Genomic DNA, 20,810 nt, shown 5'->3' with positions numbered 1-20,810 from the left:
TTATAGTAGTAAAATTAATATTGATGTTACAAAGGACGAACATAAAATAATAGCTAACTTGATAAAATATTGACCTGCATTACTTAGAAACTATTATATAAAAATTATGTTGGGTTTTTAAAAATACTCGGAAATAACATTGAGAATATTAAAACAATAATGATTAAGATATTATAATATAATATTATTTTATATTTCTAAACAAAATAGTATACAAATTAATTTAAAAAATATGTATTTTATTTGTATAAGGATGCCAGCTTGTTGGTAATAGATACCTATACTGAGTAAACACTGTAAAGACAATAATTTAAAAATGTTATCATGGACAGTATTGACCAATAACAGGTCTAATAACAAACAACGGTGCAATCCTGTATAGGTACAGCTCAAGTTCCATCCTATAGTACACGTCGAAAAAAAAAAGTGACCTTAAACGGAAGACCGTTTGTTGATCAATGACCACGGAATATGCACGTATTCGTACTCACCTCTTAACCTAATTAACATAGGTACAAAGTGCACTGTGCCTTATTAATCATTTTGTGCTATACGGTAAAATATTGTATTATAAGTAGGCGATTTCTACACAGAGCTTCGCAACACTGAAACCTAGGAGTAAATCGACAAAAAAAAATACAACGCGAAGAATATTGATATTAATATTAATATTATTACGTAGTGTCAGCTTTTGCAAATTGACCACATCGTTCGTATAATTTTTTAACCGATTTGTAGAAACCCGGTGAAGAAATTGTTACTCACATTAATTAGAACGGTGCACCGAAGTTCAAGCGCAGGCAATAACCGTATATTTGATCATATATTATACATTATCAGTAACTAACGGGGCGCCGAGTCGGGGGATTTGGCTAGTATTGCCTATATAAGCCGGTCGTTTAGTTTTGATTGATCAGTGCACGAATTTGTTTGCTGAATAACTATTATTATTATTATAATATTATATCATCGTCGTAATCGAAAAACGCCATCACTATGAACGGAAAAATTGTCTTGTGTTTCGCGGTCGTCTTTATTGGACAGGTTAGACAATTTATTCAAGCACACTGCTATTATTATAATATTTTATGTATGAGTTATTATTTTTGTTCGATATTTTAATATCGCTATTTTGGCTTTATGTATTTCTATAACGGTGTTAGCACAATGATTATTAATAACGACGAAGGAATAGAATAATAATATTTATTCACTTCCGAATTATTTGTTTGACTTGTGATTTTATTGTAAAACTCCTTCATTTCGACTCTACGTTTTTACGTACAATTTTATCCACTCTCATATTATTATATATTTATAATTTATTTACTATATATTTTACTGTGTGTGATGTATGATTCTGAAATCATGTAGATATTTTAAATATTTTAAACATTACGATTCTCTGTTTCTGACGAACAATATACCTACGCCCTAAGTATTTAGTTTTATAGCTTATTCATTACTGCTAATTTATGAAATGTATCTAAACACTTAAATAACTTTATAGGCCATGTCAGCCGCAACCGGTACTACACCTGAAGTCGAAGATCTTAAAAAAGTTGCTGAACAAATGTCACTAACTGTTATGTCTGTTGCCAATCACGTAATGGGAATCGCCCCTAACTCTGCCGATGCCCAAAAATCCGTTGAAAAATTTAGAACTGTAATGTCTAAAGGATTCACAGACGTAAGAATAAATAATATAAATTGTATTACGTTGTTTTATTTATTCAAATATATTTCTATTTTCGAATTTAATTCACTTTTACAGATTGAAACCGAAGCTAATAAAATGAAGGAAATCGTTCTCAAAAACGCTGACGTGAAATTGGTTGAAAAATTCAATGACTTAGAAAAGGAGTTGAAAAAACATTTTAATACTGCCAAAGAAATGTTGGAAGATAAAGTCATCAAGCCCATCGGCGAAAAGGTAGAATTAAAGAAAATCACCGAAAACGTTATCAAAACAACCAAAGACATGGAAGTAAGTTTACATGTTATATAAACTATATGTTATAACCACAATCATAATTTAGCCAATACATAACACATTATAGTAGTATAGGTACATATTAGTTATATAAAACCATTTATTGTTATTTTGAAAATATTAATTTTAGTTTAATAATTGGTTTTGCTTTTCAACAATTGATCAGTTTTCTTATCGTTGAATAACAGTATTAAATCTTCAAAATTAAAACAGTCGTTGACATTTGTTAACACAAATGGTTACATTCATTATTTTTACATATTCATACATGATTATTATCGACTCTGGAGGATTTGAAAGTTAAAATAACTATTAAAATGAACAATTGACAAATCCACAAGATACCTACACCCTATATAATATTATTATAATTTATCAATTGTGTTTTGTTATTAAATTATTTGTATAGTTTAAATATATGAATCATTGATATTAATTATTGATTTAATGTTTCAGGCTACCATGAACAAGGCCATCGACGGATTTAAGAAACAATGATTGTTTTAAAATGACGTGTGACTAATCCAAACAACAATTTTTATATTTTTTTTAACTAAATTATTTTTCTTTATAAAATCTATTTTTATTCCTGTTTTTTGTTTTTTTAAATAAAATATAAACCTGAGTTAATATTTTTCAAATTGTTCGTTATTAATTATTACATAATTGTAACTAAATCTGATATGGTCGATTATATGATTTTATTATTGTGTTTTAAACTACCGTATGAACTATGCTAATTATAGGTTAAAGAAAGCCATTATTATTTTTAAAAAAATTATACAAATATGAATCAAAAATCAATAAATCATTGTATACAACAAGTGGTTTTTAGCAAAATATGGAGTCAGACTCTATTTCTAAAGACATTTTACAATAGGTATTTTAAACTTTTATGGCTTACCTACTAGATTAGTTATTACTTATTAGTAATACCAACAATAAGGTTAGGTTATTAGTAAAGTTTTTAGTTAGACACATTTTTGCTAAATTATATTCTACTTATTAATAAATATTATATTATTGTTAATAAGTCATTATAGCCCTAAGTAATTACTGACGTAGGTACTGTAGAATTGTGTAAATAGGTTCTTGGTAAATATAGATAAATAGCTTAAAATTAGTTTAAATATTTTGAAAATTTCAATATCATTAAACGAATTATAATTTAAGTAATAGTGGAATATATCGCAAGTCTACGATTAATATTTGTTGAACTGCGGTAAAACAACTAAAATCGTTATTTTAGTTTGAACACACAATTTCGTAAAAATTTAAACTTCAAACGTTCAATCAAAAAAAAATTGTGACTGGATAGTTTTGATATATTTTAACTGCTGTCTGCTGAATAAACAAACTTATAACTCATAAGTTACAAGGAACCTTGTATTGAAATTCGCGCTTTTTTACCTGTAATACCAAAACAATTATATAACATATGCTTAAATTGATAAAAAAAAGAAAATACTAAGAAAAGTAGAAAATTTCAAAATATGTATTTTATATTTCAAACAGAACAAATAAAATATTTTAAAAATTACTTCAGAGAAAATGTTAATATAAAGCTACGGTTAATTCCTTTTTGAACTACAAAAAAATATTGCTCAAAGGAGTGTCATCAGACGGAAAAAAAAATAAAAACACACAAATCAATGTAATGGTTATACATGCTACATAATATTATATACCTACACATATTTACATTTTATACATCCATCGCTTCTGTTTTGTTTTAATCTACTTTATTTACTATTATTAAGTAAAAATTGAGTTGCTGTGTATAAAACAAAAAAAAATAATTAACTATGCTTTAAAAAATGAAGTAGGTAAATTATTAGGTTTTTTGCAAAAATGTATTGCAACACAGTTTGTTAAAAGCATACATGAACAACATTGTTTGTAGTTTGAAGTTTTGAACTGTGTAAAATTCATTCTCAAACAAGAGTACAAAATACAAAAATGTATTGGAAAAAAATTGTTAAGAAAAGTATAGGTAAAGCTGTAAGCTTGAACATTTTTTTTTCATTGTCATTTTTATTGACATTGCAAATTTTTAATGACTGAAATTTTTTAATTATTTTTTTCTTCATGACTTTGGTTCACCATACACGAATACCAGTAGATGTATGACATAGGCGGTAGTCACGATTCCAACTTCGTTATAATTTATAATAAATAATAAAAATATTAACAATTTTTAATTTTACGTGTTTATAACGATAGTGGTAAATGATAATTTAAATTTATATTTATAAATTTTTTTATAACACCTACACTTTTAAGTAATAAAATATATTAAACAGTTGGTATTTTTATTTTATAAGTAAGTCTGTAAGTGTTTTGTGAATAAATGTATAATTAACAAATGACCTATAGTTTAAAAAAAATAAATAATTACAAAATAAAAAATATAATTTTCAAAATGTTCCCAGTTATTGAAAATTTACAGCTCTGGATATAGGCTCTTTGAATATTTATTTTTTTTACTAAAAGTACCAACTAGATTCACTTTCCTACCAGAGAAGTTTGAAATCGAAGAATTTTGTCTACTTTTAATCGTGTATATACACCATACACGTAAAAAAAAAAACAATAATGTGTTGTAACTTAGGTATAAGTACCTAAGTGACCTAACTGTTATGGTTGTGCTGCTAACTTTATGAGGGTACAATCAATACATTCATCATTCCGCTATAAGAATCTAAAATATATGGGTAAGTGTAACCTATAGCCTATTAAATAATATTTTGTATATTTGGAAAATGAACTTATTGTTGAACTTTATGTACTGTACAGATTACGGTGTATTGACGTATCGTGTATACCTTTAGCCAAAAATCACTGCTTGCTCGTTTTATTCAGTAAATTAATAAAATACCTTTTTTTTTTTTTTCGTGTTATTGAGGACCGGGGAGAGAACCGCGATTTGCATTACAGCTCCCCGGCCCCCATCGTTTATTGACAAACACAACAAGTTATCAATTACAACAATAGTACAGGTTATCATTTACCACAATAGTGCGAGTTATCAATTACAACGATAGTAACTTATATCTATAAGATTCGAATTGCGAGCGCAGTTGATCCGGACTTCTTGACCCGGCTGACTAGCCCGCCGGTCTCGAGTTCTCGTGTTGTCCTGGTGTCCGAGTCCGATGGTCGAGCTCATCTTCCGGCCACCTGCCTTGCTCTTTCTTCTGTTTCCTTCAAAGAAAGGATATCCTCTACCGTTTTGTAGAATAACCAGAAGGCTTCGTCGGTATTGGCCAGCAAAATGCCTTTTTCTTCTGGTTCGAAGGGAGGACGTCGAAGTCGGACACACACAGAAGCTCCGGAAGGTCCGCTGAAGTCGGCTGGTGACCGAGTCGGGTGGTTAGTTCTTCCGGGTGGCCACTCCAGTATGGACACGCAAATAGTATGTGCTCTGCGGAGTCTGAGTCCCCCTGACAGTGTTGGCCGTGATTCGCTAGTACCTGAGTCATGTGAAAAGACAAAGGCACCCTAATCACGGTTCTTCCCAGCCATCTCTTGATGTTAGGGATCGCTCGGCGCGTCCATTCCCCCTTTTCCGTCTCGTGAAACCTGCCAGAGGGCGATGGTGGAGATTCTCTCCTGCCGCTTGATGGCTGCTTTGGATGGGAGGGGTTCTCCGGGGTTGGGTGTGGTGTTTAACCGGTCCCTGATTCTGAGCCTTTCGAGACCTAATAGGTCCGATGGCGGCATGCAAGCAAGAACCAGAACAGCCTCATCAGAGACGGTCCTATTATAGGCCCGGATTACCCTCAGGGCGGCCGACCTCTGTGGGCGGATCAGGTTCGCGTTAATAAAATACCTTATACAATAATTACAGCATTATTACAATATCTAATAATTATTACTTTATTAGATTGCTTTTACAAATGCTATAGGTTTAAGTATAATAATATTATATGATTATTTTTATTTATTAATTAAATCTTAATTATTTAGATTTACGACATGATATTATACTCATAGAAGTGGATATAACCCGTCCGTTTACACTTTACAGAACTGCTGAAGTTAGTTTATGTTTATGTTATTTAGTTTATTCTTCTATACCTTTAACCTTATGTTCTTATATACCTATGTTATACATATTGTTACACACAAAAAAAACCTACTGTTCAATTTGAACGAAAGATTGAAGGTTAATGCCTACACGTCGACAATTAAAAGTTGACATACATAATTAGTTATATATGATGTATTGAACCAACCCGAAAATCTCACCAAGTCAAATTCATTAATAATATGAATCAAATTATGTTTGTTTATACTTATAAGTTATAATATAAGTATTCATAAAAAATAGATTTATATTTTATACATTTTTCCATTTATTTAGTACCTATTTTTTTTAGATTCTGAGCGTAGTTATGAATCTATTGATTTTACAATGATGTGTGATTTTTTAATTTTTTTTTATTTATTGTTCCTGTGTACCCGATAAGTAGTTGAAATAATGGTTTAATTTTCAACTTCAGTATCTTGTTCGATGAGAAAGTGAATCTAGTTGGTGCATTGGGGAGGTCAAAATCCCATATTCCCATTAATGCTCAAAAGCGACGAGAAAAACAAAAAAAAATTAAGGGAAACCGGGAGTTTTCGATTTTGGTTTTTGGTGTAACCCTAGAAAAAATTACCGTAGATACATGCAATTTTCACAGGTTGCTTATATTAGCATTTCCTTAAAATTGTCTATAAAATTTAATTATATCAAAATATTTGGATTTGTTTTGAACTGTTTATGGACATTTTCAGTTTCTAATTTTTTTAGTTTTTTTTTTCTTTGAATGTCAGTAAAATGTTATTTGTTGGGTAAAAAAGCTTGGAAATATGTAATACAAGACTCTTAATATATGTTACAATGATATTTAAAAATATTAAAAATCCATAAATACTATTTTTTTTTTATAACCATTTAAAGTTTGACTTTTGACAAAATATATCAAATTTAAAAATTAATAGTTATTTTGTAGTTAAATATGTATAAATTGTTCAACTTTTACCTATAGCTAATGATCAAAAGTTTAAAGCAAGTTTCCATGTAAATAGGTTATATATATAAATTACTTTATTCACAATAATATCATCAATTATACTTAGTAATATCATAGCTCAGAATCGTTTTTCTTATACAATGATAATAAACCATTTAATTCAAAATGTACACAATCCATTACAATGACCCACTTGTAACCTACTTTACAGCAGAGCGACACCCACTTGCCCGCATTTTTTTTATATTGTGGGTACTTAAGTAAAATTAAACCACCATTGGAACTATTAGGCAACTTTTTAAATCATATACTTATTATCATTTTAATTTTTTATACATAAAAAGTTAAATTATAACAAAGTTAATACATATATTTTTCTCAAAAATATATTCACAATATATTTATTTGTGTTAAGGCGTTTACAAAAACATAAATATAAATTTAAATTATAAATATTCGATTCTTTAAAACATCTAAAAATATACAGTGTCTATCCAGTTTGTAGAAGGTTGTTGTGCTTTTCTATTGTTTCCTCATATTTAATGCATTCGATGATGATTTATTAGTTTATAGTGTATTGAGTATTCAATTATTATACATGTCTCATATTGGGGAATCAAAAATTATTTACATATAATAATTTTAAATTGTTTACTTTTATCTTAGCAGAGGACAGCTTTTTCTTTCAGAAAAAATCCAAAATGTTTGAACAACATTTACACATAATGATAATTATTATTTTTATTTTACTATATATTATAGTGCAAGAAAAGATTTACATGCAACATCATATAATGAAAAATGTTGATCAGAGGGTTCGGTGAAAACACATTACACACAATTGACTGATAAATTATATTATTATAATAATATATCGAATGTAATAAAATGTAAATCAAGATAATAACATCATAGAATGATGTAATATTTTATTTTGTTTGATACAATTTTGTCGATGATTAACCAATGACCACGGATATCTCAATGAGTCTTTCTCCGCTTTTGTATAAAAATAGTTTTTAACTATATTATTCAGATACAGGTACCTACCTAATTAGTAATTTATACAAAAATGTTTATGTATACACGATTTATAGTATAAAAAATGATTTGATTTTCAACTTCAATATCATATATGGCAGGAAAGTGAATCTAGTTAGTAATTTTAGAAGTCAAACATAAAAATGCTCAGAGCTTTAAAAAATAATCGGGTAAAACGTAAAAGAGGTTAGCTTAAAGCAGGAATTTTTAAGCGAAACTAATTTCCCTGAAAAATCGATTTTCTTATTTTGTTGTCATATAGATCCTTGAAATTTATAACAAATGTTTATATTAACATTTTCTAGACGTCATGGTATCATTCTCAAAATAGTTTCACTCTTTTTTTTAGCTATTTACAGACGTTCAACATTTTTGATTTTTTTTCTATAAATAGGCACTTAAACATAAAAAAGTTTGAAAATGTAATACATGGTTCCTCCTAAGTTTTTTTACTATTTAAAAATAATAAGGACACTGAGGCACTAATAATTATTAGTGTTATAATTTTTTATAAGCATTTGAAGTTCAAATAAGATATTTAAAGAAGGAATAACGATTTTAGTTATTTAGTTGTAATTCAAAAATATTTTCCATGAGATTTGAAACTTTGACGTATATATATTTTTAGGTTCTGAGCGAAGCAATGAATATATTGATATTATAATGATGTGTGTTTTTTTTTATTTTTGTGTCTGTCATCACCTTTTAGGACAGTAAAAATGCTTCAACAGTAACTTTTCAGATAGGAAAGTGAATCTAGTTTGTACTTTGGGGGGTCAAAAGTAAACATTTCTCAGTAGTTTTCAAAAGCGACGTGAAAAACAAAAGAAAAATTAAGGAAAAATGGGAATTTTTGGTTTTTGGTGCAACTCTAAAAAAAATTACCGTAGGTACATGAAATTTTTACTGAATGTTGATATTAACATTTTCTATACACCATAACATTTTCCAAATATTTTGACTTATTTTGAGCTTTTTATGGAAATTTTCAGTTTCCATTTTTTTTAGTTTTTTTTTCTATAAATATCAATAAAATTTTATTTGTTGGGTAAAAAAGCTTGAAAATTTAATACAAGCTGGCTCCTACTAGGTATATTGTTACTATGATATTTGAAAAATATTAAAAATCCTTAGTCACAGTTTTTATTTATAAGCATTTAAAGTTCAAATATTGACAAAATACGTAAGAATGACGAAAATTTGCAAATTATATTGAGTTAGATAATTTTAGTTAGAAATTCATAAAAATTTTTTTTTTTAAACCTAAGATTTTAAAATGTTATACAAGATTACTCATAAGTTTGTCTACCTTTATCAAAAAAAAAAAAATGTCTACAAGAAAGTCAAATTAAATTTTTATGAGCGTTTGAAATTCATATTTTTACAACATTTGATATTCACTCGATTTCTCATGTAACGATTTTTTATTTTGTTATAATTAAAAAACAAATGACTGTAGATACTTGAATATTTTACTGAATGTTTATATTAGCATTTTCTATACACGATAAAATTTTGAAAATAATATGACTCTTTTTGAACTGTTTACGGACATTGTCAGTTTTAAATTTTTTTAGTTTTTTTTTCTATAAATATAAATAAAATTTTATTTGTTGGGTAAAAAAGCGTGAAAAATTAATGCAAGGCTCCTGATATAATGTTACAATAGAAGTTTTTTAGTTGAAAATTTATAAAATGTTCAACTTTTATAGCTAAGAATTGATAATTTAAAACAAGGTTCCACATAAATAGGTTATATATAAATTACTTTATTCACAATAATATCATCAAATATACTTGGTAATATCATAGGCTGACTGACCGTTTTCGCTCAGAATCGTTTTTTTTATACAATGATATTATATCATTGAATTCAAATTTAACACCATACATTACAGTGACCCACTTGTCACCTACTGTACAGCAGAGTGACATACACTTCCCCACTTCCTTTTTTATTTTATTTACACAATGACATTTTTAAAACATTTAGATTAATGTTATGCTATTGCCTATTTATATCGCGAACCTATTCATACCGTCTACGATAAGTTGTTATATTGACTCAAAATATAATAACAATAATATATAATATAAATATATTATACTATTATAATAATTAAATATTAATAACATCAAAAATACCGTGTTTTTGGAAAAAAATAATTCAACCTACCGTAGTCCTAATAGAAAAATAAATTGATAATAAGTAATAACAATATACATACATTTATTATAAAAAATCTATAAAAGAAGGTACATATTATTAAGTTGTTACACCGTCTATATCCACTCAAAATTATTTTTCGTAGGCAACAATCTATCAATGAATTCAAATTTACACTTACATTACAGTCACTCACTTAATGACGAAATATCCTCGGCACCTACTGTACAGCAGGTGTTCCCTACTTTCCTAACCTTTTTTTTTTAGTTTTTCCAATTATTACTAGATACCTATTGATACTAATGTTTTTCGATTTTGAATCCCCCGCTCCTAAATTACGAACTAGATACCGGAAATCTACCGGAAACCACCAGAAAAAGCATATTAAAGCAATTTATCTGCTAATATATATTTTTAATTACCTATAAATCAATTGTAAACTTTATTATATACTGACATACTGTAACCTGTAGGTAATAGGTATTACATAAGTACATTAGAAAAAATGATGTAACATTACAAATATATAGTTCAAACAGTTATCTCTAATTAATACATTTAATTAATTTCGATGAATATAGTTTAGAATTTTAGATATATTATATGTGCATACAATATTTAAGGTTTTTAAAAAATAAAGTGAAACAGGTTCCATCATATTACAAAGTCTCATTGGCTACAAAAAAAAATTGGTATTATATAGAATTTCGTTAAATAGAGTTAGATAAATTTGGTTCTAATTTGGTTCGGTTCCCGAAAATTTTTTGTTAAGCAGAAATGTTGTAAAATGGCTGTTTGTTATATATAATTGTATGATCTAAAAATTAAATGGGTAATTGATTCAATAAATATAATATATTATGTAACAACAAACCAAAAAATAAATACCTATCCACACACTTACACCAAATTGCATTTGATTGTGTAGGTAATTAATGCAGGTGATCAATGCCAAATGTTAATTTTTGATATAGTCCAACGAACATCCAACAATTATCAACAAAAAAGACAGCGAAATGTATGGAAAACTGCAGCCTATTTTTAACATGCATTTCCCCATTTTAACTAGAATGATTTCAGTTGTAATGATAAATAACTAATATAATATTATAACTATATATACTTTAGAGTTTAGATACCTAAACTGTTCAGTAATTTTCAGCATATTTCAAGATAATTATTATTTTTTTTTTTAATTGAAATCTACTACGCTTTAAAGATTCATTGTTTCGGTTAATATTCTGTAAAATTTAAGATAAATCAATAAGTATTAAGTTATATGAGTGATATCAATCAGTTGTCTTTTAAAATTTCGTTTTGTTTAAAGACTTAAAAGTTAACCCGAAAAATTTGAAAAAACTACAAAAAAATGTATTAATTTCAATAATTGAGATATTATTTAATTATATTATTAATATTGTACTATATATTATTTATACCTATTTTCTATCATAATATTTTTATTGCAATATTGTAAACTTATTTGAATATTGTTTAATATGTATTATTTATTATTGTGCAAATATATTATTATTATAATTACTAAAAAATTACATAACGTTATTTAAATTATTAGATATCTTAAAAATCTACATGATCATTTTTATTGTTCGAAAAGATCGGAGATTGTAATTATTCTAGAAAGTTTGTATAAAGCTACATAACGTTCGTAAAAAGTAAAACCATATTAAGATTCCATCTCTACAAATACACAGGGAACAATTAAAATTATATTATACTATTACCTGTATCATCATAATTTATATTCGTACACATCAATTATTTGTCCTTGTAATAGTTAACAATCAAATTGATTTAGGTCAGTAGTCTATGTGTACCCACTTTGAACTTAAATAATATAATATATAATATTATATTACTTATGAGTTACAACTTGTCTTTTTAAACACTGGATGCAATTATAAATTACGAAAACGTTAATATGTTTAATAATTTGCATTATAATTAATTATAAGATATATAACTATAAAAAGATATTATTTACCTACGAATATGGTCCGGAAAAAATTTGAAAACACTGAAATTTAGCTGAGGGGTGGGGCTGGGTTGACAGCGTTTTTAAATATTTGCGATTGTCACCGAACGATGATCGTACAAATTTAGAAAATTGTCGTTCAAATTCATACAAATTACGTACTAAAATATAGCACTGAAAAAATTTCGAAAACACTAAATATTAGTGTGGGGCTGGGGTGATGGTGTTTTTTAAGTCTCCGGTACTGCCGCCGAACGATGATCGTACAAATTTTAAAAATGGTCGTACAAATTCATACAAAATACGTAGGTACTAAATTATGATGTAGTTGTGTCTATGAATTAATATATAGTATATACCTGAGCAAGTTCACAGATTTTCTGAATTAATGTTTAATGATTATTCATATTTAATCAAAAATGATATCAATAAAATACTGTACCTAATAAACAATCGTACCTACTACAAATTGTTGATCTTATAAAGGGAAAAATATAATATGTTTACGGTTAATCATATGGTAGCTATAGATCTTTTTGAATACTTTAATCATGTGCTTCAAAAATATCGAATACAATTTGATTTTTACTATCTGTATACCTCTGCCAAAGTAATGTTATTAGGTATACATATATATTATAATATGATTATGCGATGCTACGGTATAGGCCCAGAAATTATACAATTTATAGTTGATTTGTTGAATGTACACTACTATGTATTTCAAATTTAGATGATACCCAGGAAAATATATGTTCAGTAGATACTAGATACCTATATTTGAGTACTTCACTGACCTACATCTAACTTATCTAACTAATTGCCCGTTTGGAACATAGATTTTACATTTAATAATTATCAGAAAAATATTGTGTTTAAGCATATGACATGTAGAACGTATGTAAATATGTTGTAATTCAAAATAGAAAATTTTTTAAAGTATATGATTACATTTAAAATTAAAAAAATTACAATTCTTGAAAAAATGTTGTTTTATAATTAATTTAAATTATGTAAAAAAAAAAGTGTTTTTAAAAACGATATTACATTTCTAGATATAGAATGTTTACTGTTAAAATAATCGCCCAGTATACCGTTAATGAGATAAGTAAATAGCTTATCGACTATCGATGTTTTAGGTTCATAGTTTACGCATAAAAACTGACAAAACATTGTTACCGAGTTTATTACCAGCGTTTAAGAGCCAAGTACCGCTTGCTATTTGAAAGGAAATCAATAAAAATGGTGCACATTAAAAGTCATAGTTTGAAATTCGTGTTTTTCCTATTTTGCTTGTCACAGGTATGTTAAACAGTGTTTTATTGTCAAATATAATTGTTTTATTTTAAGATTTAAATTATATTAACGTTTTTATTCGATAAATCCCTATAGGTACAAGCAGGTACAAAACTCCTTCCTGATAAAACAGATAATCCATTTGATGAATTATTCAGAGAGATCTCCAAGTCAGTTACCAAAATTTCAGAGAAGATCCAATTGAGACTGACCGAAGCTGATGTCCATGTCGATAAATACATAGACCATTTGAAAGAAAACGTTGAAAACACTAATGAACATTTTCAAGAAATTCTTCAAAAGGTTAGTTTTTACTTTTTATTTATTCAAATGCAATTAAATCATTTACAAAACATTTTAAATGTTTGTGATGTGTACATTTGAAAGTAATAATTACTGATTCATCTCAATTATTGAGGTTCAAAATAACTTCCGATAATATTTTAATTATTGTATGTGTGATTGGTAAAATTAAAATAATATTATTTTAAGTGTATACATACAAATAAAATAATATTATTTTAAATGTATACATACAAATAAAATAAAATTGTTTTTTTGGTTTAGGTCCATGAAAGTGTAGAAAAATTCCAAAAACAGATGTGTGATGTGGTTCAACAACAAATCGAACGTGTGAGCGAAGAATTAAAAGCCAGGGATCCAGAAATCGGCGAGAAGGTCAAGAAATTAAAAGCAGAATTAGCCGATTTGAAAGAGGACCTTATGAAATTATATGAAGAAATCAAGAAACCGTTTTTGGAACGTTTCAATGAGCTGAGAGACGATATTAGAATCAAAACCAAACCAATCGTCAAACGTTGGACACCAATCATCAAGGACATAGAAGTAAGTGTAGTCGTGTAGATTATTTAATAATTAAAAAAATGGCCATTTATTGTATTATTGTATATTTTTAGGAGATTATATTGGCTTTGATCCCTGAAAAGAAGAAAGAAATCAAGAAAAACTAATAAATAGGACTTATTAATTTCATATACAATTAACATTTTATTTGTTGTATTTTCTATTAAATAATGTTTTAAAATATTAATTTGTTGTAAAAAGTAAAACTTGTCATACAAATTTTACTTTTACCTATTTTATTTTTACTATTATAATATATTATCCATTAGTATAAACCTATAAACTATTTTCTTTAGTGCTGATCCAAAGGTTATCATTTATCAAAGGAAGTATGATTACGGATCGTTCGACTTTTACATCTCATCATGGATCGACTAAAGTCTAATTATTTTAAAACAGATAACTTTAATTGGCATTTTATTCAACTGTGTGTAGTGGGTACCATTATCGTTTCTCGAGTAAGTGTATTTGACTAATATGGACCACTGTTTGCTTATCGAATACATAATAATATGATAATTAGTAGGAACTTGATAAATATTGTTATTTGTTAGGTAGGTACATCCTGTTGTGATTAATGATTATATGTATTACATATTTTATGTTTACCTATCTATATTATTATCGTCTAAATGTCTAATCACTGAGTAACATTAAATAACGAAACGTGAACTTTAGATTTAATAAAAAATAATTCATTATAGACAATAAAAGTAACGAAAATACAAACTTATACATTATTAGTGATAAACTTAATGGCTAATGAAGGTGATACATGGGCATTGTTTAATTTAAACGACCTATATATGTTATACTATTTATAGGCCAATACGTTAACGGTATGATATATCATAGCCCATACCCCATAGGCATGAAAAAAGTTAAAAAACGATAATGAACATTTGTATAATGAATCGATTAGTTTCAACGAACAAACCTTTTGAAAGTTAATAATTTATAAATGTTAGTTAATATTGAAATGATTAATGAAATAAAAAACATCATTAGTTGATTTAAGATGTTGGAAACGTAAATGTTTTATGACGTAATAATAAATAATAATTAATTTACTTGATTCAAATTATTAATTGTTAAAAAAATACAACGTACCTATATAGGATATTCATAGATATATATTTTAGTATGACTGCCCTATTTATTAAGCTGAAATCAGCTAGCGTTGTGCGTTAGAGTTAGCGTTGTGCCGTTATAAGTAACTGTCAAATTATTATCATTTTATTATGTTATTATTATTATTGGCTTCCATTATTTTCGAGATCATTGAGTATTTATTAAATTAATAAGACAATCCATAAACAAATTTTACCATCGATGTTATATGCTTATTGTCCTCACTGGACGTATAAAAAGTCTAAACAATATATATATAACTATAAACTGTAAAAATATTATGCGAGTAAGACAATATTGCTATATTTTATAGATTTATTATTATGGCATGATAGTAACTAGGAAGTCAATTGAAGTATGAACTATAGAACTGGGTATATATAATGATAAGTAGTCTATTAAATTACTGTACCCATTCATGACGGTAGTCTTATTGTTTAATATTTTAAACATGTTAAAACAATAAATTAACACTGATTTTATTAATTTACAATCTTTTTAACACTGATAATAATATATATTATTTTAGAATGTATTTAAAATTTCAAACTCAATGTCTATTGTTAAATAATTTTGGTATTTTTATCACGATAATTAAATCATATATAATTGAACATTTACCTTAATTCAGTCTAAGTAAAATGAGCTGTGTTAAGTTTAAAAGTATTATAGAAATAGAACATCTAAAAAGCTACTATTTATATAAATACCAGAAGTCCTACCCGTGTTGCCTGTGCCAAATAGAGGACCCAAATAGTGAGGCTAGTTGAGGTGACAATGATTGTGGTTTTGTGATTATGTGAGCTGCAGTATATTATATTATTATCAGGTAGCTACATGGATTGTGAACTCCACGAGGTGGGTACGTAAGTGTAAGTGTAAGTATAATAAATTTCTAACTCTAAAGTTTCAAAGTAATTCCAAGTTTGTCGTCTTAACTTATCCAACCTCCGGCGGATTGGACCCGATGTGCAATTGCTTGTCCAGTGGTTTTTGGGGTGTTATAAACTTTAAAGCTATAGCTATATTAGTCACCTCAAGTGATTTACGTGCAAATAAACCACCTAGTATGAGAGTAGTATATTATTAGAAATCAGGATTAAATTAAAAATTATAGTAATTTCAATATTAAAGCAAAGTAGTTGGAAATTTGAAAAATTAACGTGAAGACATTTTAAAAAAATGCAAAAGAAATATTTCCCGCGAAAAGTATATATTACCAGCTGGTTACCTACCTAGCTATCTGACGTTTTATGTGGTGTCGGCGCAGATGCGGTAGACACAGTTGCAGTCATAGATTTTTGGTAGTACTTACGGTCACTGATTTTTTTTATACCTTTGAACTGGTTTTACAAATTACTCAATTATTTTTGTCAAGAGATATCCTCTTTATTTCATAAGGCAATGATCACGTTCCTAATATTCCTACAAACGCTTCCATCAAGACAACGTTAAAAAGTATTTAAAAAAAAGCTCACATCGAGTGAAACTAATGTCATTCAAATAATGTTTGTATGACTTCCAAACAAAAATAACTTATACTCGATTATAAAAGATCATATTCCGAATTTCAACCCAAATATATAATTAAATTATTATTAAAATTAAGATGTCAGTATTGTAAGACCAATTCATAGGTATAAAAATAATAAGTGACTTAGTAACCGTGTGACTGCAAGTGCCACCAAAATGGTATTGACCGCAACTGTGCCGAACTCATCTGTGCTAGAATCTATACCCATTATACCAAGGGATGCATTTAATAATTTGTCTCCTCTATGCCAAATAAAAAGTTGCTGCCCTGATCAGGGCACAAATTGTTAAATCCCCCTTTCAAGTCTGAATACAATTTTGCTGCGTATACAAATGTGCCACCCTCTGCGGCCGCATAGTTTGCTGTGCCTTAAATTCGCCCCTGATTATACCTTATACACCCTTATACCCTTTAATCGACGTCGCGGCGACGGAGAGATAAGGTTTGTAAATTAGAAATGTCTTTTACAAAAAATTAATAATTCCTGCTAATTTCTATTATTATTATTATTATTATTATTTGTAACCAATGGCAACCATTTATATAAACAAAAATATTATATTTCTATATTTCACCATATCCCATTTCATTCCCTTCAAGTTTGAAAACAAAAAGTAAGCTATGTTTTTTTCCAAGACCATCTATGTTCTATCTCTTTACCAACATTTATCAAAATTGGTTCAGTGGTTTAGGCGTGAAAACGTAACAAACAAATATAAAGACAGACAGAGTGATTTTCACATTTATAATATGAACATCAGATAAGTACTTATAGTAAAAAGTAAAAGTTAAAAGAATTTCAACATAAATTTTTTGTTCACTTTTGATTAATAATGTCTTTGGCGGTGTTCAATAGATGGATCAAGGATCAAGCGTTAAACAGAACTTTAAAACTTACATTCATACATATTATGGATTAGTAGATTACGTGTTATAAAATAAAGTATACAATTACTGAATAACTTTTACATTATAGGTAGTATTAGTACCTAATTTAATAAAATTAATTTCCTAAGAGTAGAAGTTTACTATATAAGTTTACACATCTAAATTTGAGAAAAAGTATCTAGGTATAATTTCTAATGACGTTTAACGTTATTATACAATACAAATATTAGAAATGATTTTTTGATAATATGTAGAACTTGTTCTGAATGGTATATTTAAAATATACCTCATCAATTAGTTACTGTAATTATAGATATTGTGTTGAATTTAAACTCGGTGGTAAATCATTGTAACGCGTACAAAAGTACTAAACAGAGATGATGAGTCGTACTCTGTTTTTTAAGTATCTATATTTTATAATATATTTATTAATTTATTGTTAATAACTAATTAGTTATTGCCAGGGCTAGGATTTATATGCAAAAGCATGATTTTTTTGCGACTTCTGATTATTGATTTTGTCAGTAATGTCCACGAATCACCTCATGATGAGATAAATGGTGGTATTTTTATTTTGCATGTTTTTGCATATTTTGGATGAAATGCATATTATTGCATATATTGAATAAAATGAATATTATTGTACATTTTGATTATAAGAATGCGAAAAATAAATGTTTTATAGTAAATTTCATAATACTTGGTTTTTTGTCAAACATAAATTTTATTTTTATAAATACAATCCTATGGTACAATAGGTATGCGATAAAAGATTAAATAATTTGACATTCATTTTCGAAAATTTGAAAAAATATGTGATCGTAGCATGTAACACTCGTAGTGAATGTGAATTATAAAATTTATTTCTAAATTATTTTTTTTTCTCAATTATATTATATTAAGGCGCCCGATGCCGATGCCATTTTGTCCTCAAAAATATATTCTGCGGGAATAATGATACCACCTTATAGAATCAACCAAATTTCATAATTTTTTATTTAATTGCTAGAGAGAAATATTCTACAGCCTGCATCGATCTCTGTTTTTCAATATTTCATTCTCAAACTTTATAATATGTCTAAAAAAATACAAGATAAAAAGCATTTTTTTTACAAATTTTTTAATACAATTATTTGAAATAAAATACAAAATCAGAGATTGGTGTGGGCTGTAGGAAGTCTTTTTCTTTCAGATAAAAAAAAAGTCATCAGAATCCGACAATTCCACAAAGCTTGAGCGTTATTCCCAGAAAGTCGTTTTTTTTTCGATATAATACACCCTATCAAACCCCCCCCCCCCTAAATAGGTATCAGGTAGTAGATTAGTGTAAAAGTCTTATAATTGAAGTGGCAACTAAAATATAAAATTTAATTTTCAAATTTTATAGAATTGTGAAAAATTTGAAAAACTGGTAACGTGACCCTAAAGACGAACAGCTAATCACTGATGTATTTCAACAAAAAATATTTTTTTTGTAACTATATTTTTGTGTTTATCTTATAAAAATTTAAATGCATATTTTTGCATAGTTTGGTAAATAAAATGCATATTTTACCGTTTTTTATTGCATACAAATCCTAGCCCTGGTTATTACCTATTAGTTTTTTAATTGCTATCTAATATAGTAGGTTGATCAAATCTTTGTCAAAAATATCACAAATAATACTAATAAGCAATTTTTTAAATTTTTCGATTAATATTTTTTGAATTACAACCAAATTGCAACAATTTTTTTAGAGGAAATAGTATTTTACGTTTGAAAATCTAATTTTGTCAACATTTAAATTTTAAACATGTGTGTTATGTTATCCTCCTTCTTACTTTCACTAAACTACACCAAACAAATTGTAAGTTGTGGAGCTTAATTTGTGAGTAATTTAAAATAAGTTTTTAAAATTAAAGTTCATTAAGTTATGTATACATCTTTTTAAAGTTTTTGTATTTGGGTTTAACTCACCTCATTATTCCTTGTAGAGGAATATATTATATAAATCATAAATATGTTTTTATTAATAAGTAAGTAACCACGACAATGAGAATTTACAAAAAATCGGTCAGAAACAAAAAATCTAGTATCCAGCCCAAAAACATGTTTATAATTTATGTTAAAAAAAAAAAAAGCATAAAACTGGCCCATAATCTAGAATGTATTCAATTTTTTTGATTTAAAAGTATATTAATTAAAATTAAATAATTAGGTAGCAAATAGTAGATACAGTTTTTGTTACTCATCAAAATATTAACTAGACATTATTACATCCGGCCATTGACATAATTACAATAATTTACATTGCATAGGTACAATTCAAAGGTATATATAAATAATATACGCAATATAATATTAAGTATTTAGTTAGGTATAGTTATATAAACTGTATAAATATATAATATGATATTATGTATTATTTAATTTTAATTTCGCTATAATAATTTATCAATGCATACAGTAGGTATGGTACCTACATAATATTTATTGAAAGAATATTTGTGACACGGGTCAATAAACAGTCCAATCTACAGTCCAAATTCCACGAATAACTAATCACTTGAAACGTTAAATAATGAAATGCATAAAAATTAATACATTAAATTTTCTTCTGTATGCATAATTAAGAGCATATTTTTATCTTTATGAATAATAATTCTAATGCATAAGCCTAAAGGTCATAAAAGGAGGAGAATTTAGTGGAAAATTGATCTACGATTTGTCCATGTATAACTTAACATTCGCTCCTGAACACTAAGAGATACAAGTTTCATATTTTTTATTAAAAAATAACACAATGTTGGCAAAAATATTTTTGGTCGTTTTTCTAACGACTGGTGTTATGACATTCGCTAAGGTAAATTAATATATTGGAAATAATAGTATAATTCAA

General features: G+C 27.0%; 3 protein-coding genes across 3 annotated transcripts in view; all 3 read left to right on the top strand.

The window, feature by feature from the left end:
- The first annotated feature begins 884 nt into the window (after nucleotides 1-884).
- LOC132951203 (uncharacterized) lies at nucleotides 885-2,625 on the top strand. Its single transcript, XM_061022973.1, has 4 exons — nucleotides 885-1,044; nucleotides 1,511-1,690; nucleotides 1,775-1,987; nucleotides 2,450-2,625. Exons 1-4 carry the CDS (start codon nucleotides 997-999, stop codon nucleotides 2,489-2,491), a joined length of 483 nt encoding a protein of 160 aa, XP_060878956.1. The 5' UTR covers nucleotides 885-996; the 3' UTR covers nucleotides 2,492-2,625.
- Nucleotides 2,626-13,362: 10,737 nt separating this feature from the next.
- Nucleotides 13,363-14,602, top strand: LOC132951193 (uncharacterized). Its single transcript, XM_061022958.1, has 4 exons — nucleotides 13,363-13,520; nucleotides 13,611-13,817; nucleotides 14,082-14,360; nucleotides 14,432-14,602. The coding sequence occupies exons 1-4, from the start codon at nucleotides 13,461-13,463 to the stop codon at nucleotides 14,483-14,485; spliced, it is 600 nt and encodes a 199-aa protein (XP_060878941.1). The 5' UTR covers nucleotides 13,363-13,460; the 3' UTR covers nucleotides 14,486-14,602.
- A 6,013-nt stretch (nucleotides 14,603-20,615) lies between these two features.
- Nucleotides 20,616-20,810, top strand: part of LOC132951097 (uncharacterized) — a 4,397-nt gene continuing 4,202 nt past the window's right edge. The window contains exon 1 of the mRNA XM_061022813.1: nucleotides 20,616-20,774. Coding sequence (XP_060878796.1) covers nucleotides 20,715-20,774 — 60 coding nt within the window. The 5' untranslated portion in view covers nucleotides 20,616-20,714. The remainder of the gene's footprint in view (nucleotides 20,775-20,810) is intronic.

This window comes from Metopolophium dirhodum, chromosome 8 (assembly GCF_019925205.1).
Source record: "Metopolophium dirhodum isolate CAU chromosome 8, ASM1992520v1, whole genome shotgun sequence".
Lineage (NCBI taxonomy): Eukaryota > Metazoa > Arthropoda > Insecta > Hemiptera > Aphididae > Metopolophium > Metopolophium dirhodum.
This window is presented reverse-complemented; position numbering and strand designations above follow the sequence as displayed.

Coding starts and splice junctions, on each gene's coding strand:
- LOC132951193 (XM_061022958.1), top strand. CDS start 13,461: ATGGTGCACATTAAAAGTCATAGTTTGAAATTCGTGTTTTTCCTATTT. Junction 13,818..14,081: donor TTCAAGAAATTCTTCAAAAG/GTTAGTTTTTAC, acceptor TTTTTGGTTTAG/GTCCATGAAAGTGTAGAAAA. Junction 14,361..14,431: donor CAATCATCAAGGACATAGAA/GTAAGTGTAGTC, acceptor GTATATTTTTAG/GAGATTATATTGGCTTTGAT.
- LOC132951203 (XM_061022973.1), top strand. CDS start 997: ATGAACGGAAAAATTGTCTTGTGTTTCGCGGTCGTCTTTATTGGACAG. Junction 1,045..1,510: donor CGGTCGTCTTTATTGGACAG/GTTAGACAATTT, acceptor ATAACTTTATAG/GCCATGTCAGCCGCAACCGG. Junction 1,691..1,774: donor TGTCTAAAGGATTCACAGAC/GTAAGAATAAAT, acceptor TCACTTTTACAG/ATTGAAACCGAAGCTAATAA.